Source organism: Nanorana parkeri, unplaced genomic scaffold, assembly GCF_000935625.1.
Source record: "Nanorana parkeri isolate BGI_ZX_2015 unplaced genomic scaffold, ASM93562v1 scaffold1121, whole genome shotgun sequence".
NCBI classification, from domain to species: domain Eukaryota; kingdom Metazoa; phylum Chordata; class Amphibia; order Anura; family Dicroglossidae; genus Nanorana; species Nanorana parkeri.
In genome coordinates this window covers 329,856-356,831 of record NW_017307389.1, presented here as the reverse complement: position 1 = coordinate 356,831, position 26,976 = coordinate 329,856, and the positions used below count along the sequence as shown (strand labels likewise).

At 47.1% G+C, this 26,976-nt stretch overlaps 1 protein-coding gene across 1 annotated transcript in view; it reads right to left on the bottom strand.

The window, feature by feature from the left end:
* The window catches only part of ACO2 (aconitase 2), a 153,661-nt gene extending 137,031 nt beyond the window's left edge, over positions 1–16,630 (bottom strand). Inside the window, exon 1 of the mRNA XM_018567963.1 lies at positions 16,560–16,630. Within this exon, the coding sequence (XP_018423465.1) occupies positions 16,560–16,595 (36 nt within the window). The 5' untranslated portion in view covers positions 16,596–16,630. The remainder of the gene's footprint in view (positions 1–16,559) is intronic.
* Between the last annotated feature and the right edge of the window lie 10,346 nt (positions 16,631–26,976).

Sequence of the window (26,976 nt, the reverse complement as noted above, 5' to 3'; positions counted from 1 at the left end):
AGTAGTGAGGGAAGGGAGCGATTACCTTTTCTATGAGGGTTGGAGGAGTTTAAGGACGGATCAAGGACATCGTTGAAATCGCCACACATAACAAGGTGGCCTTTGCGCATGGCCTCAATTCACTTAGTACCTTAGCAATAAATTTCTTCTAATGAACATTTGGTGCGTAAACATTGACTAAGGTGAGGATCCGGTTGTTGACCATGGCAACTAAAGCTATATACCTGCCTTCCGGGTCTATCAGGAGGTCATGTTATTTTTTCCAAATGGGCAAAAAAAATAGTACGAGAAGTATCTGTTTTTACAGAAAGGGGGTTTATCTTTACAAAAGTGGGTCTCCTGTACACATAGAATATCACTACGCAGGGAGGCCTCCTCCTTCCACAAAATCGCTCTTGTTGGGGCTATTTAGACCCTTGGCATTTAGTGAGGTAATTTTTAGAGACATTTATGTGCAAACCATGCAGTATGCCACGGGTAAAGTAGAACCTGCAGACTGATGGATGTACACCAGACCCTGAATTCCATGGTACTAAAATGTCCACCAGAAGCAAATATAGCTACTAGTGAGACTGCGCATACATGTGTAAAACAAAAACTAGTAGAGCTGCAACAATTACTCGATTAAGTCGATTAAAATAGACGATGGAAAACGTTGTCAACGTTTTCCATCGATTCGTCTGCTAAAATTCAAATTTCCCGCTTACGCCACGCCCACGTCGGTTGAGCCGCTTGCGCCTACGCTGGTATACCAGCTCACGCTGAGGACATGCGTCTGGCCCTCTCCTCCCGGTGAGCTTCCCGACTCGCCGCTGCCCGCCGACAACACCGTCATTCAAGGTAAGTCGAGATCGGCCGGGAGCTTTTTAAATGTTTCCTGTGTGTTTGTTTTTTTTTTTAAAGTGGCACACTGCAGAACATTAGTAGCTAAACAGCCTGTATAATGTATTATTGCTGGGATTTGGTGTTCCTCTATAGCTGCTAATGTTCAGCAGTGTGCCGCTGTATTATACAATGCAGAACTATTGCTACATTCCTCTATAGCTGCTGGTATTCTGCACTGCGCCGCTGTATAATGTACTATATTGCACACCACACTTTTTTTTTTACTTCCACCACGCCTAGCTTGCTCCCGTGATGGACTACAATCTCAATAGAAACTAGTAGTCCATCACTGGAGCCTTTTTTTTATCCGATCGAACTTAATAATCGACTAACTAATCGATGAAAATAATCGTTAGCTGCAGCCCTAAAAACTAGTAAGACTGTACTTAAATCGTACTAATAGAACAATTGCTGTGCAACAAACAAACACAGAATAACCATACTGTGTGCATGGCACACTCTTATGCGGGGGTAAGCAACAAACCCAAAGAGTAGCGGCCACAGGACCCTGAGCAACAGGAATAAACTTAAACAAAAGGCAGATTCTTCCACCGGATTTGAACGAGCTTCCTGGGATCATGGGAACCTTTTTGGCAGGCTGTGGTTTGGATGCAGCTATAGGCATAGTGATAGAAATGTTACAGGAATGCAGGATCCGAGCACCATCAGCTGGTGTTGCTGAGGTGAGAGACCAGCAGTTTAGTTGGAAAACCCCATTTGTAGGAGATCTGATTGTCACGGATTGCCTTAGTGATCAGGGCGAATTCCCTGCGTTTCTGGGCCGAAGCAGCTGAGATATTAGCATATAGTGATATGTGGGAATACGGCTCGGGTAGGGCAGGAGATTGCTTGGAGGCAGACATGAGTCTCTCGGAACAGATGCAGGCAGGTGGTTAGGCTTACGGAGCCTATGAGCCTGATCAAGCAGGAGTTCAGGGCCGGAGCAGTTCCGCAGTAAAGAGTGAACTGCTGCAAAAATGGCAGAATCTCGGTGGGGCCCACAGATTCAGGGATCCCCCTGAATTTTATGTTTCGTCTGGATCTGTCTTCCAGATCGGTAATTTTTTTCCTGGAGTTTCTGAATGAGGTGGCCCTGATTATATGAGTCTACCAGATCGTTATGAGCGGCTGCATAATCACTAAAGTGCGATTCCACTTTATCTGTGCGGGAGCCCAATTCAGAAATTTGAGATTGCAGGCCAGAAAGTGAGGATTGGAGATCATGCGGAAATTCTGAGCGCAGGGACAGCAGCATGTTTTATACACGTTTCTGATGCAGGGGTGTCAGTGGCAGGGACATCTTGTAATGGGACTGTGCCTCCTGAGGTAACTGAAACTGAGGGGCCTGTGGCTGTAGATTGCCTCTTACTCACTGTTCCCTTGGTTCGTGGCAAGCTTAAATGTGAGGTTCGCAGGTCGCTTAGGGAGATCCGTTCCATGAGTGCCTTCCTGTCTGCAGCTAAGCTCCATGTCCGGGATTGTACTGCCCTGTGTTTCTGAGGGCCGTGAGGTGAAGGCGCCATTTTGATTGATCCCCCGTTCAGGCCGCGGATAGAAGTCCGTCAGCTTCTTCAGTCCCTTAGCCTTGTCTTTGCTTTTGATCATGGCTGGAGCAAGTGCGGTACCTAGCGGAGTGAATCCGACGGGTGATTTGCTGTTTTATATGCCGTAAGTTGCTAATCTTAGAGGTCCTGTGATGCAGCTCTCAAATCAGGCGGCCATACGCCCCCCCCAACTCATGTAGTTCTTAATTGTGCTATATTTCATTCTGACACTGTGCTTGCGAATTATTCAATAAACACACTAGTCTGTGACGAGAGGACGGCGGAGCCCGACGAGCAGCTTCCCGGCCGGTTTACATTCAAGCGATCGAGCGTCCCGAGGCGCCCGATTGCTTGTATTACCAGCAGCAGTCACTGCCCTTGACGGTCCCGAGATACGCTGTGCACAATCTCCCTTTGATCTACTCTCCAGTCCCGCAATGCAGGAAGTGATGTATATTACATCACTTCCTGCATTCAGTGTCACTATCCAGCTACAGAAGCTGATGACGCAGATCTCTGCTTCATCAGCTTCTCTGGGGGTCCCTACCGTGTTTCCCCGAAAATAAGACACTGTCTTATATTTTTTTTGCCCCCAAAAAACACACTGTCTTATTTTCAGGGGATGTCTTTTTTTTTTAATGTGCAACAAAATGTACAACAATCCAAAGTTATCTGGTATCACACCGCCTGTCACAGTAACCGGCACTATAGAGGAAATATCGGCTAATACGGCTCTGCTCACTCCGCCGCTGAAGCCTTGCTTTCTACAGCGTGTCTTCCTTTGCCATCAGGGACAGTGGTACCAGTGGTTCAACAGTGGGGACATCAGACAGTAGACAGTGGACAGTGCTGTAAAGTACGGTACCATTTACTGGCACACATTACAGTACCATTACATTAAGCAGTGCCTTCAGGGGGACAGCAGTTGGTGAAGTATGGTACTGGAGTGCTCCCTGACACTGCGCTGGCCGGAGGAAGTGCCCTGTCATCCCCTTAATACAGTATGTCCCTGCAGGCTGATAGCATCTCTCCCGCTCTTCCTCACATGCTACCACCAAACTAGGTCTTATATTACAGGAATCTCGAAAAATAGTGCTAGGTCTTATTTTCAGGGAAACAGGGTAGGTGACATTAGGGGTCTTGCAGACCCCTGCTGTCTTCATAAAGAGGACCGGTCATGTAAATTGGCTATCACATAGGGAGCTTCTTAGCCCCCCCCCCCCCTATGATATGCCACCAAAAGAAAGCTCTACCTGTCCCCAAAAAAATTTACATAAATTGCAAGGCTAGTCTGGTCATGCTGACTGGTGAGACACGCTAACATTTTTCAAGCCCTGCATATATACACACACTATATTGCCAAAAGTATTGAGACACCCCTCCAAATCATTGTATTCAGATGTTCCATGAAATTTCCTTGCTACTAAATAAATATTTCACGGTCAACTGTTAGTATTATAACAAAGTGGAAGCAACTGGGAACAACAACTCAACCAGGAAGTGGTAGGCCATGTAAAATGACAGCGCGGTCAGCGCATGCTGAAGCGCACAGTGCCCAGAAGTCGCCAACTGTCTGCAGAGTCAATAGTTACAGACCTCCAAATTGCGTGTGGCCTTCAGAGAGGCACCACAACAGTGCGTAGAGAGCTTCATGGAATGGGTTTCCATGGCTGAGCAGCTACACACCCGAGCCTTACATCACCAAGTGCAATGCAAAGTGTCGGATGCAGTGGTGTAAAGCACGCCGCCACTGGACTCTAGAGAAGTGGAGACGTGTTTGGACGAATCACACTTCTCTTTCTGGCAATCCGATGGACGTGTCTGGATTTGGCAGCTGACAGGAGAACGGTACTTGCCTGGCTGCATTGTGCCAAGTGCACTTGCCTGGCTGCATTGTGCCAAGTGTAAAGTTTGGCGGAGGGGAGGATTATGGTCTGGGGTTGTTTTTCAGGGGTTGGGTTTGGCCCCTTAGTTCCAGTGAAGGGAACTCTGAAGGCATCAGCATACCAAGACATTTTGGACAATTTCATGCTCTCAACTTTGTGGTAACAGTTTGGGAATGGCACCTACCTGTTCCAACATGACTGAGCACCAGTGCACAAAGCAAGGTCCATAAAGACATGGATGAGGGAATTTGGGGTGGAGGAACTTGAATGGCCTGCACAGAGTCCTGACCTCAACCCAAAAGAACACCTTTGGGATGAACTGTGTCACAGATACCCGACTTCACAAATGCGCTTCTGGAAAAAAAAAAATTGTCAAAAATTCCCATAGACACACTCCTAAACCTTGTGGAGAGCCTTCCCAGAAGAGTTGAAGCTGTTATAGCTGCAAAGAGTGGGCCAACTCAATATTGAAGACTGTAATGCCATTAAAGTTCATGTGCATGTAAAGGCAGGCATCCCAATACTTTTGGTAATAGTGTGTGTGTGTGTGTGTGTGTGTGTGTGTGTGTGTGTGTGTGTGTGTGTGACAATGTCTTGTCACATTATGCAATACATAACTTAAGAGCAACATGCCTTGAAACTCAGGATCCAACTGAAATCTGTCAGACACACATACAATACTTTGGAGAGACAGCTTAAAACATCATAAACTATACTTCTCTCCAGCTTGCCATGGTCATCACAGCAAAGCTCCCACTCCCACAGCACCTCCCACCTCCTGCTGCAGATATTCTATCAAAGTTTGTGGCTGTTAGAATGTGTGACCATGTCACCGGTCACACATTCTAACGTAATCCTGCCCACTTCTCGGCAGTGGAATTCTTCACCTTTTGCCAGTCACATATTCCAACTCTTTCTCAGCTGTTCCAGGGCAGATCGGCCTCGCAGATGGTATGTGCAGGAGAACCGATCTGCCCTGAAACAGCTGATCGGTCCTGAAATGTCACGTCTATCTGACTCTGAATGCGAGATCACACTCAGTCACATTTCAGGACCGAATCAGCTGTTCCAGGGCTACCTCAGAAGTAGCGAGCAGAATAAAAAACATGAGTTAGGTACCTGGTAACCGTTTCCAGGAATCTTCCAGGACAGCCAATGAGAGGGCTCCGCCCGCTTGAAAGAGGAAACACATTATCCACAGTAGATGACACTCCTACAAAACCACCTCAGTAATTATTAAAAACCAAAGGCCGTCACATGAGTAGCCACTCAATACCTTCTGTCTTTTTAATGCTCATATTGCCTGACCCTTCGGGGTCTAGCACCTTCTTAATCTTAAACGTCTGGAGGGAACTTGCTGTCCTGGAAGATACCTGGAAACAGAGTTACCAGGTACCTAAACTCACGTTTTCCCGTCATCTTCCAGGACAGCCAATGAGAGGATTAGCGAGAACCATGCTTACTCACTTAGGGTAGGACTACTGCCTGCAGTACCTTCCTGCCAAAAGCTTGGTCCTGATGAGCGAGCAGATCAAGCCTGTAGTGTCTGACGAATGTCTGGAAGCTGGACCAGGTGGCTGCTCTGGTGTTGCAACTGCTCTTTCTGCCCAAGAGGTAAGCCCAAGCTCTGGTGGAATGCGCCATGCAATGTTCAGGTAGCCCTTTTCCCTGAGATTGGCAAGTCTCAGAAATGGCAACCCTAATCCATCTAGCTATAGTGCTTTTGGATGCCCTACTGCCTTTCTCTGGTCCCTGGAACAGGACGAAAAGGTTATTTGACTTCCGCCAATCACTAGTCTTGGACAGATACTCCAGCATGCATCGCCTCACATCTATGCCGTCATCCCCTTTCCGTGTCATTCTTAGGATTAGTGGAAAAAAGAAGGGATGACTATCTCTTGCGTCCTATGAAATGTAGAGGCTACCTTCGGTAAGAAGGCTGGGTCAGGTCGCAGCACAATCCTGTGACAAGATCATGTAATAAGGCTCACGCAAAGAAAGTGTGAATCTCACTTACCCTCCTGGCAGACACTACAGCTACCACAAGCACTACTTTCAAAGTGAGCGCCCTGATGGAACAGTCCGTAATCGGCTCGAAAGGTGGTCCGAGGAACCCCTGAAGTACTACGGACAGGTCCCATGCGAGAAAACATTTAACCTTTGGGGGCCTCAATCTTCCAGCCACCCTCAGGAACCTTCTCACAAGGGGCACCTCTGCAAGCCTGACATCTAAAAAAAATTGATAATGCTGACACGTGTACCTTCAGGGTGCTGCAAGCAAGGTTCCCATCTAAACCTTCTTGTTAAGAATTCTAAAGCCTGTGCCACCGTTCCAGTAGTGGTGACTCCCCTTCCACTCAGCCAAGCGGAAAAAACCTTCCACGCCTTGTGGTAGATAGCCGATGTGGAGGCTCGACTGCTGTGAAGGAGAGCGGACACTATCTTCTCAGAGACCCTTACCCACTAAGATGTCCCTCTCAGTAACCAGGCTGTTAAGACGCAGTGCTTGTACCTGCCGGTGACCTGTCAAAAGATCCTCCTTCAATGGAAGAGGCAAAGGGTTGTCCCTGCTCAAATCCAGCAGCGTCGTGAACGAGGGCCTCTTCTGCCAGAATGGGACAATCAACACTAATGCAGTCTCTTCCCTCTCTAGCATCCACTCCCATACCTCCGTCGTTCCGAATGAGGGAGAAGAAGTGGTCCACCTTTTTGTTTGCTGCTAAAGCAAAAAGGTCCACTTCCAGTAGCCCCCAAATCCTGACTATCCACTGGAAGGTTTGAGAGTCTAGTGACCATTCCGTACTCTTCACTTCCCTCCTGCTGAGGGAATCTGCTAAACCATTCAAACTTCCTTTGAAATGGACCACCTTCAAGGACCGGAGCTTGGTCTCTGTCCAGGAGAGGATTGTGTCTAAGGACATCAAAGTTTGTGACCTTGTGTACCCTTGCCTGTTTATGTATGCCACTGTTGGTGTTGAGTGATTGTGTCAAAATACAAGTCCCTGCTAACCATTATTGAAAATGCGGGAGGGCAAGGCTCACAGCCTTCTACTCCCTCATGTCTGAAGACCTGTGCCCCCAGACATGATCCCACGTCCCCTGGCACATGAGATCCTGAAGGTGGGCTCCCCACACGTTGGCATCCGTGGTGACCCTGAGAGGTTCCGGCTGACTCCACAACCTGCCTCCCAAGGTTTTGACTGTCTGTCCACCAAAGCAAGGATTGTCTGACGGGGTCCGTTAGTACCATCCCCCTATCCAGACCTTCCAATTCTCCTTCCCACTGACTCAAGAGCAAGTTCTGAAAAGGCCTGAAGTGCCGTTGCGCCCCGAAGACAGCCGGCATGGCCGATGTCATTAGCCCTAGAACTCTCATGATTGATCTGCAGGCTGCCTCCTTCGATAGATAAAGGTTCATTGCTTCTGCACCCAGCAGGGAGACCTTCTCCTGAGGGAGAGAAATCAGCCTGTTGCGGGTATCTATCCAGTACCCAAAATATTTCACAGTTTGCGAAGGGACCAGCTGAGACTTCTCCCTGTTCAGTAGCCACCCCAAACCCTCTGAGTGGCTGATGGTGTTTTCCAATTTCAGCCGGAGGAGGTCCCCCGAAGGGGCAAAAGATAAAAGGTCGTCCAAATGCAGCACAACCCCTACTCCTCTCGCCCTCAGGGGGGCAAGGGCTTCTGCCAGCACCTTGGTAAAAATACTCTGTGCGGATGACAGTCCAAAGGGCAGTGCCCTCTACTGAAAATGGAGAACTCCAGCCGGTCCTCTGATCACAAACCGCAGTAGTTCCCGAGAGGATTTCCGTATCAGGATGTGTAAATAGGCATCCCTGAGATCGATCGTTGCCAAGAATGCCCCCTGTGGTAGCAAGTCCCTTAAAGAGAATATCAACTCCATGCGGAACTTTTGGTAACATACCACCTTGTTCAAAATCAAACTGCCTTTTCCAAAGGGTTTCATCCGTGAAAACAGATGAGAATAAAACCCCTTTCCTTCCTGCTTTGGCACCTGCACAATCATCCCTTGGTCCAGCAAGTCTTGAAGGGACACTGTCATAAGTCTCACCTTTTCTGGATCCTTGGCGAGTGATGCGATTAAATATCTGGAGTGGGGTGGACCCGTCAATTCTATTCTGTACCCCGACTTTATAAGTTCCAGGACGAACTTGTTGTCTGACAGTGCTGCCCAACGTGGCCCAGTTCTCGCCGAGTATCTGATGGCCTCTGCAGAAGCGCCAGCTATGTACGACGTGGCCTTGCTAAGGACAGAGTGAATCCAAGATTTGTTCCCTCTCTGTACCTCCTTCCACGTGTGACTACAGCTGCACAAGCCAGGTGTCCAAGTTCCTGGCCACACGTGATGGTGAGGCCAGGCTTGAACCCAGCGCTGGCCGTCTCCCAACCTTTCCTGAGCAAAAATTCTGCCTATTTGTCAATGTGGTCTTTCAGCGCCCCTATATCCTCAAAAGACAAATCCAACTGTTTGAGACTTTTGATAGCGACACGTCCAATTTCAGAAATTTTTCCCAAATTGCCGCGTCCTCCTCAGCAAAGATAAATATATGTGTTTAAGACTAGATTAAAAGAATATCCTCTTTTCTGGATGTTTCCATTCAGATTTTATCATATCCTGCAGTGATCTGTGTACCGGAAAGGAAACAGGTATTTGGTCCTTTTTAGTTTCTGAAATCTACCTCAGAGTCTTAGTTAGACGGATCCTCTGGCCTCTGTGGGGAATCGGATCAATCACTGGGTGCCTTTCCACTGGCTACACTCTGTGTAGACAGTCCAGCAAACTTTACCTGGGGGATCCGGATTGCTCTGCCCCCATAAAATAGGTCCTGTGCTCTGAATGACAGACTGGAAAGACTAAAATGTTGAGACCATTTCCTCCCTCATGGTATCCATAAGGCCCTTAAACATCCCACCTGACTTTGTATACCAGCTTCTCTACACATCCTTTGCACAAGGGATTCGACCAAGATGACAACAGCTTGAGGTTGCAAGAGGCACATCTTCTACCCTTGGGGTGAGAAGTAGTAGCTGGAGCAAGGGGTTTGACCTGTGGAAAATAAGAAATAAGGTAGTCATAGCCCTCGTCCATATGACACCTCGTGCACCCACACCCTGAATATAGTGCAGAGAGCTACCCGCTTGCCCTGCCAAAGCAGCCTCCCCCCGCAAGCAGGAGAGAATCTCCCCAATAAAAACTTGCCTACCTTTGCGCCAGTGTCCAAGTCTCCCAGATCAGGAGAGGCAGCAAGTGTCTGAAGGCATGGTGACCAGTCTGCTGATCACGCACCTGGCCCACTCCTGGCGTCCCTCCTGGCTGTATGTGGACCCAGTCAGGTATAACAATGTGTCCCAACGTCCTGTAGCTGGCCCAACCGTTTGTAGCTGCTGCCAACACCCCATGACCCCCTCCACCTGTTCCCTAAATCACTGAGCATTCGAACCAGTTTGGAACGCATGCCCAGTTCCGTGATCCGTAAACCAGAAGTGACGCACCGGAAGTGTGCCCGTGACATCACTTGTGCCGTGACTCCCCTGCCATTCCTCCCAGCCAGAAGATTGGCACCTGGTCCAATCAATGCCTCCTCATTCCCTAGCGGGCCTCGCACGACCATGCAGGTGTGGCAAGCCCCCTCACAGGGGGACCAAATCCCTCCAGCCACTGCAATGAGTGGAAGTCAGAGAGCCCAAGACCCCCTACCCCCCACCCCAACTGCCATAGAGGACCTAGGACAGTCAGGATCCCCAAGCCTTCTAGTGTGGGAAAGGGGAATAAGGCACATAGGGACACACCGAGTCAGTGCAGTGGGAGCTGATTGGGAGGGGGGCACCCCTTGCGGGGAGCAGGACAATAACACGTTATTTTGAGACACACACAGGGGGATCTCCATCTGGAGTCACTCACGCTTTGGAGGATGGTTGCCGACCCTTCCAATTGTGGAAGGAAACCTTAGCCCATAAATCGGGTGGGGGGTTCGATCCGGAAGCCCAGATATGCCAATCTCTGGGATCCACTGTCCCTGGTTCTGGGACCGCATACCATGGGAGGCACCTGCAACTTGCATAATGGCCTGAAGTAAAACAACAAACGTTACAATGTCCTATTCAGCCAAAGAAAACACAAAAACTGAGGTGGTTTTGTAGGAGTGTCTTTTTATCTAATGTGGATGATGTATTTTCTGTTTCAGGCAGGCGGAGCCCTCTCTCTCATTGGCTGTCCTGGAAGATGACTGGGGGGAATAAAAAAAATGTTTAAAAAAATAAAGTATGTGAGGTTCCCCCCAAAAGTCATACCAGGCACTATATGTCTGGTAGAAATTTTAAAAGGGAACCCCACCGCCCAAATATGAAAAACAAAAGTGGCTTTAAGGGGCACCCAGATGTCGCCCCCCCCCTTGTGAATGAGGAAGGGGTACCCCTACTCATTCACTAAAGGGTTAAATTAAAATGTACATAAACACCTGACTTGTAGAAATAATTATTTAACCACTTCCTGGCTGGAGCAATTTCTTACTGTTTGCACACATGATAAAACCAGAATTTTTGGCAAGAAACCAGCTTCAGACCCACAAAAATTTATATATTTTCTGCTGGTTGCAAGTTGCAATTTTTTACGTTGCACTGCACCATCTTGAATTGTATTGCGATTGTAATGTCTTCCTTATATTGTAAAGCGCTGCGCAAACTGTTGGCGCTATATAAATCTTGAATAATAATCAAATATTTATCAAACCAGTATTTATAGGATGAAATCCACTAAGTGAAATTTAGTGCACAGAAAAATACCCAATTTTTTGGTAAAATAAGATGGGGTCACGTCGAGTAAATAGATACCAAACATTTCAAGCCTTAAAATTGCCCCCTCAACACCCTAAGCCCAACACCAAGGAGCCCCAGGTGGAGGAATAGCTACAGTCAGAACTACAGGGAGGGAATACGTGGAAGTATCCACCTACCTGAGCAGAGCTGGTTCCTGAAGGACCCGTATCCATCTGTGCGGTCTGTAGAGGAACAGGATCCATCTTGGGGAAACACTAGTAGTCCCACCGGCGATCTCTCACAGATAAGCCTGTGATCACGCCTCGTGCACCAGGCAGGCCCATCCCCCTTCCGGAAAGGAGGCCTGGAACGCAAGGCCTGCGGCGCCTGGAAGTGAGTCACCCGCACCGGAAGTGACCTAGTCGGCCTTTTACAGCTCTACAGCTTTTACAGCTCTAGAATTATTGCTCTCACACACGTTTGTGACAATATTTAACATGTGTGAAGCAGGTGGGGGCAGTGTACTTTAAAACTGCTTCCTCAGCTTCTCCTGGCTCTAAGAGCCGAAGAATGTACACAGTGACACCGGAAGTGATGTAATATACATCACTTCCGGGTCTAGTGATCAGAGGAGAGTTGCGGCTGGAACCCTGCTGATATAGTCGATCAGTCAGGGGAGACCCGCTATGCCGGTCCCAGGCCAGCACGAGGGAAAGTGGTGCCCGGGCATACCGGCGTGCACACAGCGCCGCACTGTACAGCCGTCGGATTGCTTGCTTGTATTTTAACAGCAATCGCCTGTTTAAAATGATACCAAGAACATGGCTGCAGCCGTGTTCTTGGTATAACCGCTTCCGGACAGGGTTTTGGTTTTTTTTCCCACAATGGGCGGTCCTGAAGCGGTTAATTGAACAAAAAAACAACCAAAGTTTTAGACTATTGCTTTATTTTAAAAAACTAAAACAATGAGAAAAAAAAAATTATCCAGCGAGGTAATCTAAGGGTCAAACACGTTGTCCACAACGCCGCCAACTGACGACCTGACCGCACACAAATGATGTTACGGCTGATTCCACCCATTTGTTGTCGTGCAATGACAGGCCACTGCCATCAAATAACCTGAGGACAGTGGCCTGTCATTGCATTACAACAAATAGACGGACACAGCTGTGACATCACGGCTGACTGTGACAATTAATGGCTCTAGAATTTTTGCTCTCACTCTGACGTTCGCAGCGATATGTAACCATGTCTAGCGCAGTTGTTGTCTTCGCATGTAGGCGCACCGACGCATGTTTGTGCGTGCACGTGGGCCGGGGACTTTAACATTTTTTTTGCATTTTTGTATATGTTACTTTAATTTTTAAACACTTTTTTACACTAACCTTATTGCCATCACACAGGGGGCTAACAGGCCCCCTATGTAATAGCAGATAGGGTTTTTCAGACCCCTAATGTCACATAAGGACCCCAAAGAAGCTGAGGAAGCAGAGATCTGCTTCCCCACCATTTTCTTCTGGCTCTGAGCCGGAGAATATAAAAATAGTGAAACCGGAAGTGATTAAATACATGGAAGCTGCTGCACAGGGACATCGGAGCCCGGGGAAGCCGACGGCAGCGGCTGTGGGGGGGACCAGCGCCGCTCGGTACAAAGGATACGGCGGCTGCAAAGATGTCAGATCACTTGTACATTAACAGCCATCGCTGGCTGTTGCAAAATAACACCAAGAACACGGCTGACAGAGCCGTGTTATTTTGCAGAGCAGTATTTACAGCTGTTGCCGTCATTGGCAGGTGGTATAGATCGTGAAATCCTGATGTAAACCGTCTTTTTTTTCCCCCTCTAATGTTTCAGCAACATGATACTATTGCTGAAGCAATGTTGCAGGCTTCTGATCGTTGTGGTAACCATCAGTAGCCTTTAGTGACATCTGATCCTGAAATGCTGCAGGATCGGTGTCACTAAAGTTATTATTGGCTGTTTCAAGTTTGAAGCAGTCTAATAACCAAAAATTAATTAAATCAAGCAGTAATAGTGAGATTCATTCACAATGACTGCTTGATATAATTAACTCACCTCCCATCCATGGCCGCTCCTGATCGGCCGGAAGCCTTATAGGAGTGGGAGGGCGGGAGATCAGCTGTGCCCGGTGCGGCTGGGACCAGCACAGCGATGCTGTCAGTGGAGATCAAAGGGAGATAAGTACACATCTCCTTTTGATCTCTTCTCGGTCCCCGAATGCAGGAAGTGATGTGATGACATCACTTCGTGCATTCAGTGTCACTCTTCGATTACAGATGCCGGTGAGAAGCTTCTCTGGGGGTCCCTAGGTTTAATAAAAAGATATATGTAATCTCCATGATTTGTTTGTGAAAAAATTCCAATAAAAAAAGTTTTATAAAAACAAAAAAGTACACCACAGAAACTTTTTTGTTGTTTTTATAAAACTTTTTTATTGGAATTTTTTCACAAACAAATCATGGAGATTACATATATCTTTATTACAGAGATACATCACTTATAGGTTCCTAAACGAGACACTTAATTAATATCTATCTACTTTGATCACATAGGACAGTGGTCCCCAACCCCCGGACCTGCACTTTGTACAATATATAAAAAAGACAGGTTAAGAAAAAAAAAAGGAATTCAGTCTAAGGGCTTGTTCACACCAATTGTGATGCGTTCCAGAGTGGCAGCTGCTGGAACGCACCACAATCGCTCACTAAACTTCGCCCTGCGTTCTGGGGCGTGGCAGTGCATTGAATTCAATGGCACTGCTTCGCCTTCCCGCCGCAGTGCGATCGGGAAGTGTGGCAAAACATTGCCTGCGTTCCATTCCACTGCAAACACAAAAAATAGCGCAAGCAGCATTGCAGTGGAACAGAACGCAGGCAATATTTTGCCACGCATCCGATCGCACTACGGGAGGTGGCTGCAGTGCCTTTGACTTCAATGCACCGCAACGCCCCCTCCCACCCCTGAACTCAGCGGGAAGATTTGTGAGTGATTGCTGTGCGTTCCAGCAGCTACCGCTCTGGAAAGCACCGTAATTTGTGTGAACAAGCCCTAAGGGCCCAGTCCCACCATAAGGAGTGTGTGCCAGTACGTTCAGCCTCTGGAATGCAACCCGGCGGCTCACTTTGTTTTGGGGCAGGAGGGGGCGTGGTGGTCCATTGAACTCAATGGTACTGAAGCCTCGCCCCCCGCCTGCAGTGCGATCGCGGCACCGGAATGCGTAACACATTAGTGCCTGCGTTTTCCGGTCCAGTGCGATCTGCAAAAATGCTGCATGCACTATTTTGTGCAGATTGTACTGGACCAGAACGCGGGCACTAATGTGTCACACGTGTGGGTGCGGCGTAACTCCAACCTCCATTAATATTAATGATATATATATATATATATATATATTATAAAATATAAACAATCAACGCCCCCCCCTCAGCGGGCCACGGTAAAATTATTAAACGTTGACCGGTCCGCGGCGATAAAAAGGTTGGGGAGCACTGCCCTAGGTGACATTAGGGGTCTTCGAGACCCCTGATGTCTACATAAAGAGGACCTGAAAAAAATTTGCAACTGCCACCATTTTATTCTATAGGGTCTTGGCTTTCCGAAAAATATATGTTTCGGGGTTTTAAGTCATTTTTGGGCCTAAAATGTGGAATATAACATGGGTGCAAAAAAATGGGGAAAAAGGCCTCAGTCATGAATGGGTTAATTACTGATAACATTAAACTGATGAGTGGTAAAAGCTTTTAAAGCGTCTCCTATGGCAAATTTTGGGTGTGGTCGTTTTCTGCGATTTTGCGGGCGCGCATAATTTTAAAGCTTGACATGTTTGGTGTCCATTTACCCGACGTGACCCCGTCTTTTATATTTTACTAAAAAATTGGGGTAATAGATGTTTCATAACATTTCATAGGGAAACAGGTTTTTTTTTCACGAAATTTAGGGTACATTTTTGTTTGTTATATAGTAAAAAATAAAAACCCCCGTGATTAAATACCACCAAAAGGAAGCTCCATCTTTCCCCCCAAAAAATTGTATAAAATTAGTTTCAGTACAGCGTTGCATGACGGAATAAATGTCAAAGTTCTGCAGCACCGAATACTGAAAAATGGCCTGGCCAGGAAGGGGGTGTAACACCCTGGTCTTCAAGTGGTAAAATAAAAAAAAATTAAAAAAAAGAGTAGTTTTTTTAAAAGTTAAAAGTAAATGTAACAAATAAAAATACTGAAAACGGCCTGGACAGAAAAGGGGTTTAGCAATTTAATGCATTTTAAGATTTAACTCCTGAGTTTGGTGTCACTTTACGTCAAACCAAAGACCGTTTCTGGTTTTACGTATTGCAACATATTCCCTCGTCAAAAGCAGATAAAGAGAAGCTATTAAAAAGGAGAACTATGGGGTAAGTGTTTTTCCCTATAGTTCTCCTAAGGGCCACAGGAGGACATAAACTAGCGTCCTCCTGTGACCCAAAGCTCAGCTACAGCTCACGGTATACTAAGACCGACGCAGCCAGGACAGATACCGACATTACTGTCGAGATCCACCCAGCTGCGTAATTGACAGCTGGCTCTGCCTATCTAGAGGCAGAGTCAGCTGTATCCGCCCCCTCCGTTCCGCCACTCAGCGCTGGAGGATCGGGGAATCACAGCAGGGAGCCGTGAGTGACAGTCAAGGCTCTCTCCAGGGACATGATCGAGAAGTGAGCGAGCGTCGGTATGTGTTCGCTCACTTTCCGATCTATCGAGCCAACGTGTGACAGTTTTACGAACTAGGAGGTTGAGTGAAAATCACTCACCTCATAGTTTTCTTTTAAGAATGCAGTGTGTGCAATTACACACTTGCATTAGGCCTGGTTCACACTGAGCGCATTGGCCCCATATACTCAAAAGGAAATGCTTGAAAAAGCATGTTGCAATAAGTTTTGCGTGTATGCGTGCATTCTGTCAATTGACATCAATGTATCACAATCTGCTCCTAGAAACAATATATACACAAAAAAACATATTTTTACGCACAGACACTAACGCTTTATTAGCTTTTGAATACACGGGTCCTGAAGGACGAAGCTTTACTATAGAAGTGAATGTGATACCAAGTTACAAGTGTAAGTGCCACCAACTTGGCAGAGCTATAGTCCCAACATTACACCCACGGTCACCTTGGGGGTCACCTTGAACAGTACAGCTCACGGGAGAAGCCTTTTATAAAAGCGCAACGCCACAGCCTGTCACTGCAAAACAATCTCATGTTCAGCTGCTATTCTGCTATTGCCATGGAGATAGCAGCCGGGTGATCTGTATGTAATGAACAATCGGGCGTCGTGCATTTGAAACGCATTTAGACAACCGGGAAAACACACACTCACAACTCACTTCAAGGCCACCAACGCAAGCTACGGCTCACGATTACTCTGGTAACACACCAAGCACCAACCATCATGTACCCGCTCACCTGAAGCCGGCCTGGTAGAAGACAGTAGAACGCCATTTTGTTCACTGACAAAGATGAGGTCACGTTGCCGTTACGTCTACACACTCGTTCTTATAGACTATATTGTGGGCGTGGCTCCTACAGAAAGATGGGTGAGGAAGAAAAGGACTTGGAAGTGAGGTATAAGATCTTACTGAAAAATGTGTCCACCAACCATCCAAGAAAATAGCTTTATACCTTTCATAAGTAGTCAAAAGGATTATATTTGAAATAAACGTGCAAGGATGTCGGTGTGTTTTCCCTCATCCTTAACAGCTGGCACAGTGCATTATCTAACTGCTAGGACAAGCTGAATGGACTGGCGCACATGAAGGTGACCACTTGTGCCCTTTATTGCTTCGTGCACAGTGAAACCGCTGTGAATGATAATGAAGTTAGATCCGGTCAGCTCCGCCTCCTTATTCGCCTGCTGAAGATGGCTTATTCGACCAACTTCTTATTCAGAACTTTTCACCCAGATTCTTATTCAGGTTTACTTCTTATTCATGAAAGTGATTATTTGCTAAACAACCATTTGCAAAGTTTACACGATATTAATTCTGAAATATGGCAACATTCCTAGCTTCCTAACTGGCATGTATTTCATTGGGAAATTCTGAATAAGGAGCCAATCAATTATTCTACAAAAGCCATCTTGGCTCACCCAAATTTGGCATGTTTTTTTAACTAAATGGGCATCCCTCTATCTGAAAGAGATCAATTTGGCATTAGCCAAGTCTTATTGCTTAAGTCTTATTATTATTGCAAGTCTTATTGCTTAAGTCTTATTATTATAAGCTATTCCTCTATAACAACCATCTTGGCTCACCCAAATTTGGCTTGATTTTTACTAATTGGGCATCCCTCTATATGAAAGTGATCAATTTGTCCTGAGCCAGGTCTTGTTGTTTCTAAAATAGGGTACTAAACGTGGCACCCTGAAAGCCATGCACAGGGCCGTCTCTAATGTGGGGGAAAAGGGGCAGTTGCCCCGGGCCCAGTCAATGTTGGGCCCAAAGCAGCTGCCCCTTGAGGAAGGGCTCTAGTGTAAGGCTGCATAGGCAGCCTGTTCCCGCTCCGAGACCTGCTCAGCCGCCGCCTCCCTCGCTGTAATCCGGGAGGAGCTCTGGGAAAGCCCATGGAAAGTTTCCTGCCTTATTTGCACCCATCATGCCTGCATTGTCAGCTGTGTCGCTTGGCTGTCCCCTCTACCGGTTCCCCTCGGGGTCCTGTTCGTCCCTGGCTGGGAGTATTGTTGTGAGTGGGGAAGTATTGAGACTACAGTGCCTGTGTACTGCTTCTGCCGTCCGCCCTACAATGTGACTCGTTTCATGATCGAGTGCAACGCCTGCAAGGACTGTTCCACGGCAGGTAAGGAATGGCAGGTGTGTGTGATTGGGCCTCCCAGTACAGGCTGAGTGGGGGGGGCTCATTGTGACCCCCCATGACAGTCATCTGCTGTCTATTGTGTGAATAAAACTGCCTGGTCTGTCTGCAGAGGAGTCGATGGGTCCCTCCAATCACCCTTAGGGGGCCCCCCACTTATTGCCCTTAATTCCTCAATCTGCCTTCCTGTGCTCTGATCAGATTGAGAATCCCATTTATTGGGGGGGCATAATGTTAACCCTGTGTTTCCTGGGGCCAGTCCAGTGTTTTTAGGTGCCTACATATCGGTTCCTGTCACTGCGTGCTACCCCAATTGCCATCCAGCTGCCCCTTGTGCCCATCTAGTGTGTTCACTATTGTTATCTGTTGCCTGGGAGCACTTAGTGTCACTGGAGGGCTCCACTACACTCAGTGTCACATTTCTGTGACTTCTGCACCATGTTACTTTTTTTATTATTATTGCCCATAGTTCGGAAACATCCCCCTACTACACCACCTATGTGGCTTCTTCTGATTCTTCCCCCTGAAGTTCCTCTGCCCGCTTTGACTCTCCAGGTGGAATCAGGCAGAAACCTGAATGGCGGGCACACACAACTGCACGGAGTGTGTGCCCGCCAGTGAGCAGTGAGTGTTGAAAAAGTAGATCAGACAAAGCTGTTTATAGTCTTCCTGTCATCAAGGCCAGCGCAAGTGTAAGGCTGCATAGGCAGCTGCCTGAGTGCACTAGTGGAAAAATGCACCTTTGCCTGCGTATGCAAAAACCCTTGCATTGGCCCTTCACAGCATTGTTCTGCTTACTATGTGATCGATAGTGTTGCTCCGCCCCTGCCGTACACCACGTAGCGTGACCATGTTACGTCTCACGTGGGGTCACGTCTCCTCCTATCTGCTCTGTAGGAGGAGGAGGTGTCTTCTGTCATGTCGCACACATCCGAGAGAGATGTGGCATCTGGATTGAACGACCGATACATGACCCTGGCAATGCATTTCATTGGGAAATTCGGAATAAGTAACCAAGTTATTCCTCTAAAACAACCTATGTATTTAGAGCGCTACTACTGTTGGTGTAAGGTAAATGAAGAAACTCACATTTGGGAAGTCCTTGGGGATTCTCTGAGGGTGAAGGGATGGAGTCCTTAGGGAAGTGAGGCACGATGATATGCAATGGTATGGACGGCTGCAAGGATACGTTTTTAGGAGAAGGAGCAGCTATCTTGCGGCGGGGCTCAGCTGGCCAGGCTGTGCCGTAGCGGCCAGGAGTGCTCTGTAGGGGGATACTGTGTGACACGTGCTGTCAGCGGTCGTCTTAGTCAGCAGGTGTAGGAGACCAAGCCGTGATGGCATAGAGAGTGTGCTCTCCTCTCTAAGTGTCAACGGCGGGAGTGTGTGAGAAAGTTTCCAGTGGTGTGTGAGGAGCAGATTGCTACGCGTTTCGAGGCGCAAGCCTCTTTGTCAAGCTCGGGTGAAGGACGGAATTGCGGGAGAATCACGATTTTTTAAAAATGACAGCTGGGCGGGGCCAGCTTCGGTAGCACTGTCCTGATAGGTGGAGTGGTTAGGTGGGGCGGAACAAGTATAAGAGAACGCCCCCTAAGTGTAACGAGCACCGCTTCGCTTATTTACTGCAGTTTGCATCTCAAATTGATTCTGTCATGCAGGATGTGTTGGGTTTCAAGGATTCAGCTCTGCTATCTGCCTAATACATTCACAGGTGCTCTTTTGTTTGGGACTAAGTGTAGACGTTAAAAACATTGAAGGTTTTATTAAAAACATTAAAAGTTTTATAAAAAACAAGTGTGACCTCCACCTTTGTTGTTGTCCATGTTTCTTTTATTCAAAACTGTTTGAAAGTACTACTATTAAAAATTCCAATGGATACAAGGGGGATGTTTATTAACAACTGGAATGCAGCTATAAAGGATGTACTGAATGTACTTAATAGATAACCCCGTAGAAACGAAGATGGAGGGGGTTAAAAACAGTTGGAACATGTGTATGTCGACCTCTACACTATGATGGATAGCCGGTATGTGTAGTATTGTTTTATAGAATGGTGTGAATTTCTATCTCCTCGTTGAGACCTTTTTCTATTAGGCGTCTGTGGTCACCAATTCTTGCCCTTAGGAGTCTTATTGTGCGGCCAACATATATCAACCCGCATGGACACTTTAATCCATAGACCACATGGTCGTGTGAACATGTTATAAATTGTTTGATATTGTAGGAAAGTTGCAAGTGATCGTGAAATGTATTTTGACCGTGGTGGATGAACTGGCATGTCAAGCATCTGGGTTTTTTACACTGAAATATGCCAGTTCTATTATCAAATAAAAAATGTTTTGGACGGGTTTCTGGGCCTTGGAAGGATCGGCTGGGGCCTATCATGTTTTTTATGTTCCTGGACTTCCTAAAATTAATGGATGGGTTGGGCGGTAGATGGGGACCCAATTTCGGGTCTTTTTGTAGGATATGCCAATGTTTGCGTATGACTTTCTGTATGGCTGTGAACCCATTATTAAAAGTAGTAATGAAACGTATTTTGTTCTCCTCCCTCGCATTATGGTCATATGTGGCGTCCAGAGGTTGGTCTGTTTTTGAGTGGCCGGAGACAGCCTCCATAATGAGTTGTTCTGGGTATTCTTTCTCCCTGAATTTATTGATGAGAAGTTGACTTGATATGACATAGTCTGTATTCTGAGTACAATTTCTCCTGAGTCTACAGAATTGACCCTTTGGGATGTTTCTCTTCCACCTAGGGTGGTGACAGCTTTTGTAGTGAAGGTATGAGTGACCTCCGGTTGGTTTCACGTGGTTGTTTGTGATGATATCCTGAATTTTGTAAGACAATTCGAGGTCCAAGAACACCAATTTGGTGTCGTTGGCCTCATAGGTGAACGACAATCCGAATTGGTTGTCATTGCAGTGGGCAAGGAACTCACACACACTGTGGGTGGGACCGTCCCAAATAATCAAAATATCATCGATGTCCCTGTTCACAAAGAGCTTGCACACTGTACCCCAGCCGAAGTGACCCTTTCCAGCCACCGTGGACTCCCAGATAGTGCGCTTTCTCCTTTTGTCTTTGTTTTAAGTTATTCCTCTAGGAAAACCATCTAGGCTCACCCAAATGTGCATGTTTTTTACTAATTGGACATCCCTCTTGTCACAGTTCAGCTGCAGACTTGCAGCTGAGCTGTTACTTGTAGTTCTACAAGTATATGCAGACCTCTTACCCCTGGTTCTGCAGGCATGCACGGCTGTGCTGTTGCTTGTGGTTCTCCAGGCATGTGCTCTGTACTTGACTTGCTCCTGCACCAGTCTGGCAGCTTTAGGCATCTGCAGACCTCTCCTGCTGTTTCTTATGCAGCTTCTCGGCCAAACAGTGCAGTCCGCTTGTGGCCAATCCTGTGGATCCTCCCTCTTCCTGTCTCTATTTAAACCCAGGGCAGCGACCGGCACCCTGCCCGAGCAATGCTTTCCTTAGCTAGATGCTGAGCCCCTGTTTGTGATGCAACCTAATTGCCTTGAAGTTTAGCTGTGTCCTGACTGTTAACTTGTCCCTGGAAATTCCAGTCTTCTGTCTGTTGCTATCCTTTGGATATTCCCTGGAAGTCCCAGTCTTCAGGTTGTCCCTGGAAGTCTGGGTCCTCCGTCTGTCCCTGACATTTGTTTTGTCCCTTGTTTGTGTGTCTGCAACCTGTCCAGAACTTTGGCCTTGTCAACCATTCTTGGCTGTTAGGTGAGTCAGGTGAACCTAGGGATTGTGACCTGGGGTCAGCATGCAGCCAACCCCACCGCCACCATCAGGAGCTCTGGTGAACACTGGCTGGCCTTTAGAATCCACATCCTAGGGGACCCCATGCCACCTATCTAGCATTGCAGCTCCCTGCCCTGTACCTTGTCCTACCAGCCTATTCTGTCTTCCACTGCCTCATTCATTTCCCTGCTTGTACTCCAGCTCTGGGAGTCATCAGCCTACACTGCTTGGACCCTTTTCTCTAAGTGTCCCTGCTAGTGTAGTAGAAAGGGTCCACATACCTGACTCCAGTTCATTCCTGTGAGCCCCGATCCGTGACACCTCTATATGAAAATTATAAATGTGGCCTGAGCCAAGTCTTATTGCTTCTAGAATAGGGCACCAAACCTGGCACCCTGAAAGCCATGCATTTATGCATTTCAATGGAAAATTCTGAATAAGTAACTAAGCTAGGAAAACTATCTTGCCTAACCTAAATTTGGCATCTTTTTTACTAATTAGGCATCCATCGATATGAAAGAGATCAATTTGGCTTGAGACAAGCCTTATTGCTTCTAAAATATGACCCCAAACTTGGCACCCTAACATTCATGCAGTTGAATGGGAAATTTGCAAAAAGCAACTGAGCATTCATTAGGAAATTCATCATTTTGCATGGACATGCATCCTTTTGAAACAATCAAATCGCTTTGTATTTACAGCCAACACTTTCCCTCGATTGATGAGCAAGTGAGTTGAAAGCTAATGGCTCTACTGAGGAGGAAAACTACTGTTAGCAACCAATCATTCAAGGGCTTCTCATTTCATGCCTACCTTTAGGGTGGATACTGATCCAGCAAAACAGTATCCGAGCTGAGCATCTTTTATGAGTTTACCTGGAATCACGGTGAGCTCAGGGTACATGCACAGTGTAAAGTGACAACTTAAAGGAGAACTATGAGATCTAGGATGTGTTGAGGGCCCCACCTGGGAGACAGGAGAACTCCACGCAGGAGTCAGAGTGGAGGCCAGTGCAGCAGGGAGCTGCGGGTTTGTGAAACCTATTGTGCAGGTTAGCATATTATTGAGGTTGTCTGGAGGAAACAGCCAGTGGCCCTGAGGATTGAGGCTGGAGCAGCAGTGCTGCAAGAAAAAACTGTTAAATGACTGGTACACTGTGAGCGTGTGGGACAACTCGAAGATTGGTTAGTCCAGGGCTCAAAATTTCAAGTCCTGAGCTACTAGCCAGGCCTTAAGATTTACTCGCCACCAGTTGCCCCACCTAACCCCTACCGTGCCCCGGCCTTAACTCCGCCAGGTCAGTGGTGTGACACAGAGATCAGTAACAATGCAGAGTGCAGAGGCCAGTGGTGTAATGCCAAGTACAGAGAGCAGCCGGGTTGACGCACAGTGCAGAGGCCAGCGATGTGACGCAGAACACAGAGGCCAGTGGTGTGGCCCTGAAATGTTAGCCTTATGACACTTGTGACAATTCAATAAAAGTGCTTATACTTCTTGCGCATATCATTGAGTGCTGGTGACTTCTATTTGAGACTGCAGACCAACACACGTCAGACCGCAGACCAGAACAAACACACATCAGACCTCACACTTGGCAGATAGAATGACACAGACACAGCTAAATCGGATCAACCATCACAAACAGACATACACACACACTCCGATCCCTGTGGAATGTCACCCAAACAGACACATTAATGGGCAGGTCCTTCCATGCCAGTATACTGGTGAGCACTCACCTTCAGCAGGACCAGTGGGTGGGTGCAGCAGGCTGCCCCACAGAATGCCAGCTACTTGAAGTACCAGCCTGACACCTGCAGTTCCGCCATCGCTTCTCACCTGGACAATCTACATGCCAGGGACAGGGCCGAACGATAAAGCTGGAGCCAATCAGCAAGCAGCTTAAGCAGGGCTGGCATCAGGCTGGGAAAGGGGGTGGTGCGCGGGCAGATAAATGTACCTCCAACTGTGCAAAAATGCATTCATCAGCCCTGTGGAGAATGCATGACTCGGTGAATTGTTCACAGCACTACTTCCACTTGCCCAACATCTTTGGGCATAGTTTTTGGTCTTAAACTTTTGCTGAGAGCTGTACGTGTGTCTCCCCCCATGTACACACACATCTCTGTTGCTGCTGTAATACCAATTTGACACAACAGCGTTTCTGCCATGTGGGTACAAGGCAGACAGAACTTAGCTGGGAAGACAGCGTGGCTCAGCCACTGGGCAATTTTAATGACCGGGAAATGTTTGTTTTAGTTTTTGGGTTTTTTTAAGCTCCGAGGGAGAAACAGACAGGGGCCTAATCATCCAGGCACGCTGCACAGTCTAAGAGCCGAATATGAGATGCTGCTGTGTTAAAGCGGCGATGGGACAGTCTGGTGGGCCCTGGGGCGAGGGACACATACTGCTGCAGGCTGGGCTAGTTGAGAACAAAGTGAAACAGCAATCAGTGACGGGCCCCCTGTTGGCTGCGTGCCCTCGGGCAGTCCGCCCCTGGTTTTTTTAACTACCTCACTTCCGGTGCTTAGAGAGACTGGAGCTCTGTACAGTGAGCTTTAGATAGAACACTCGAGTGAGGACAGCCGCAGTGCTGCACTGATTCTACTCCTTCAGCAGCGGCGATCGCTGTGTCAGTTCTCTCTTCTCATCAGCCGATTCTGCTTCTATAGAGCGGCTGAGGAAGAGAAAACTGAAACAGTGATCGCCGCTGCCGAAGTGGCGGCAGTTCCGCCCCTGGATTTCCACTCGCCCCCACGCAATTTTCACTCGCCAATTGCGAGGGGGCGAGTGGAAATTTTGAGCCCTGGGTTAGTCAATATATGTTATGCTGAAGATAAGGTATTTTTTGTTGGACTTCCTTGATTGTCTGCCTTTGAAAAAAATTGCATCTGGAGCCTCTCATCCCTGCCTGGAGCCGCTCCAGGCAGGGATCTGTGACTCCATGGATCCCCGCTGCTGTCCCCCGCTTGTTGTGGGATAAAAAAAAAAATATCCAGGGTTGGGGGATGGGGGCGGAGGAGCAAGCGTTGGCTGGCGGGGAGAAGCCATAAGTTTCAGGATGGCTGAGCGGTGAGGAGAACGTAGCCGTACAACGGCTTGATGCGGCTGGGTTCGGGTCGGCCGAAGTGCATTAGGAGTTTGGCTCAGCTAATCCAACATCTGGATCGGCTTAGCCGAACCTCCGGCAGGCTACTCGTTCCTGTTCGGCCTATTCTCATACGGCCCAAACAGCAGTGAGTGAATAGCCGAATGCCGCCGAGCGCCATTCGGCTCAGCTATTCTGCTCGGTACCTCTGTGGTACTGAGCAGAATAGAAAAAGTAGAAAAAAAAGGAGAAAATTTCAAAATTATTTAAAAAAAATTTAAAATAAAAAAATGTAAAACAAAATAAAATTATTTTTATAAAAAATGTGTAAAAAATTATTTAAAAAAAAAGCACAACCCCTCCCTCCCCCCACATAACACACACATATTGTGGTGCACACCATGCACATGCGCTGCAGTGCGTTGTTAGAAAATGATCTTTTTTATTTATTTTCTTAAAAAAAAAACATTAAATTAACTATGGCAGCGCATGGCAAAGCTTTGTGACTCATTGCCATGCGTTGTGATACCTTGTGTTGCAATTAAATATACACCTGTATCATTTTATCACAACACAAACACCAAAACAATTTTTTACATAAGTCGATTATTTACAGTTTTGCATACCTTCATTTTTTTACCTTTTCGCAAAAAGGCGCAATTACAAATTTGCTAATATTTGTTATTTATTAACTCAATACAGTTTTATCTTTTAGATTTTGTCCGAAAATAATTTTTTTTATGCACGGATACTGATTTTGGTGTGTTTTAACAATTGAATTGCGTATTTTTATCGGTTTAATATTAATTTGAGAAACATTTACGCAATTATCGCAGGGCCTACAAATTTAGTATCACCATCTTTTTATTCTACCGGGCCTGCGCTTTCAGAAAATATATGGTTTGGGGGGTCTTTTACAAACGCTAGCAACCTAGCAGTTGAAGATCAAATCAATAGGAAAAATGCAAAAATGGCTTGACCAGCTGATTTGAAAAATGTTCCGGAGGGCATTGCAGCGAAAGGGTTAATATATATACACACACACACACACACTATATTGCCAAAAGTATTGGGACGCCTGCCTTTAAACGCACATGAACTTTAATGGCATCCCAGTCTTAGTCCTTAGGGATCAATATCGAGTTGGCCCGCCCTTTGCAGCTATAACAGCTTGAACTCTTCTGGGAAGGCTGTCCACAAGGTTTAGGAGTGTGTCTATGGGAATGTTTGACTATTCCTCCAGAAATGCATTTGTGAGGTCAGGTACTGATGTTGGACAAGAAGGCTTGGCTCGCAGTCTCCGTTCTAATTCATCCCAAAGGTGTTCTATAGGGGTGGGTTCAGGACTCTGTGCAGGCCAGTCAAGTTCCTCCACCCCAAACTCACTTATCCATGTCTTTATGGACCTTGCTTTGTGCACTGGTACGCAGTCATGTTGGAACAGGAAGGGGCCATCCCCAAACTGTTCCCACAAAGTTGGGAGCATGAAATTGTCCAAAATGTCTTGGTATGCTGATGCCTTCAGAGTTCCCTTCACTGGAACTAAGGCGCCAAGACCAACCCCTGAAAGACAAGCCCACACCATAATCCCCCAAACTTTACACTTGGCACAATGCAGTCAGGAAAGTACCGTTCTCCTGGCAACTGCCAAACCCAGACACGTCCATCAGATTGCCAGACAGAGAAGTAAAATTTGTCACTGCAGAGAGCACGTCTCCACTTCCCTAGAGTCCAGTGGCGGCGTGCTTTACCTTTTACCAGCTGCATTCCCTGATTTGGAGGGGTGTCCCAATATTTTGGCAATATAGTATGTATGTATGTATATACACACACACATACATTATATATATATATTTATCAGCAGCTGCCGGTCCCGAGATCCGCTGTGCCCGATGCGGCCTTGACCGGCACGGCTCTGTGACAAGAGATCAAAGGGAGTTCAGTATACAAACTCCCTTTGATCTCGTCTCAGTCCTCGATTGCAGGAAGTGATGTATGTTACATCACTTCCTGCATTCAGTGTCACTCTCCAGCTACAGAAGCTGATGAAGCAGATCTCTGCTTCATCAGCTTCTCTGGGGGTCCCTAGGTGACATTAGGGGTCTTGGAGACCCCTGTTGTCTCCATAAAGAGGACCTGTCATGTAAATTGGCTATTATATAGGGGGC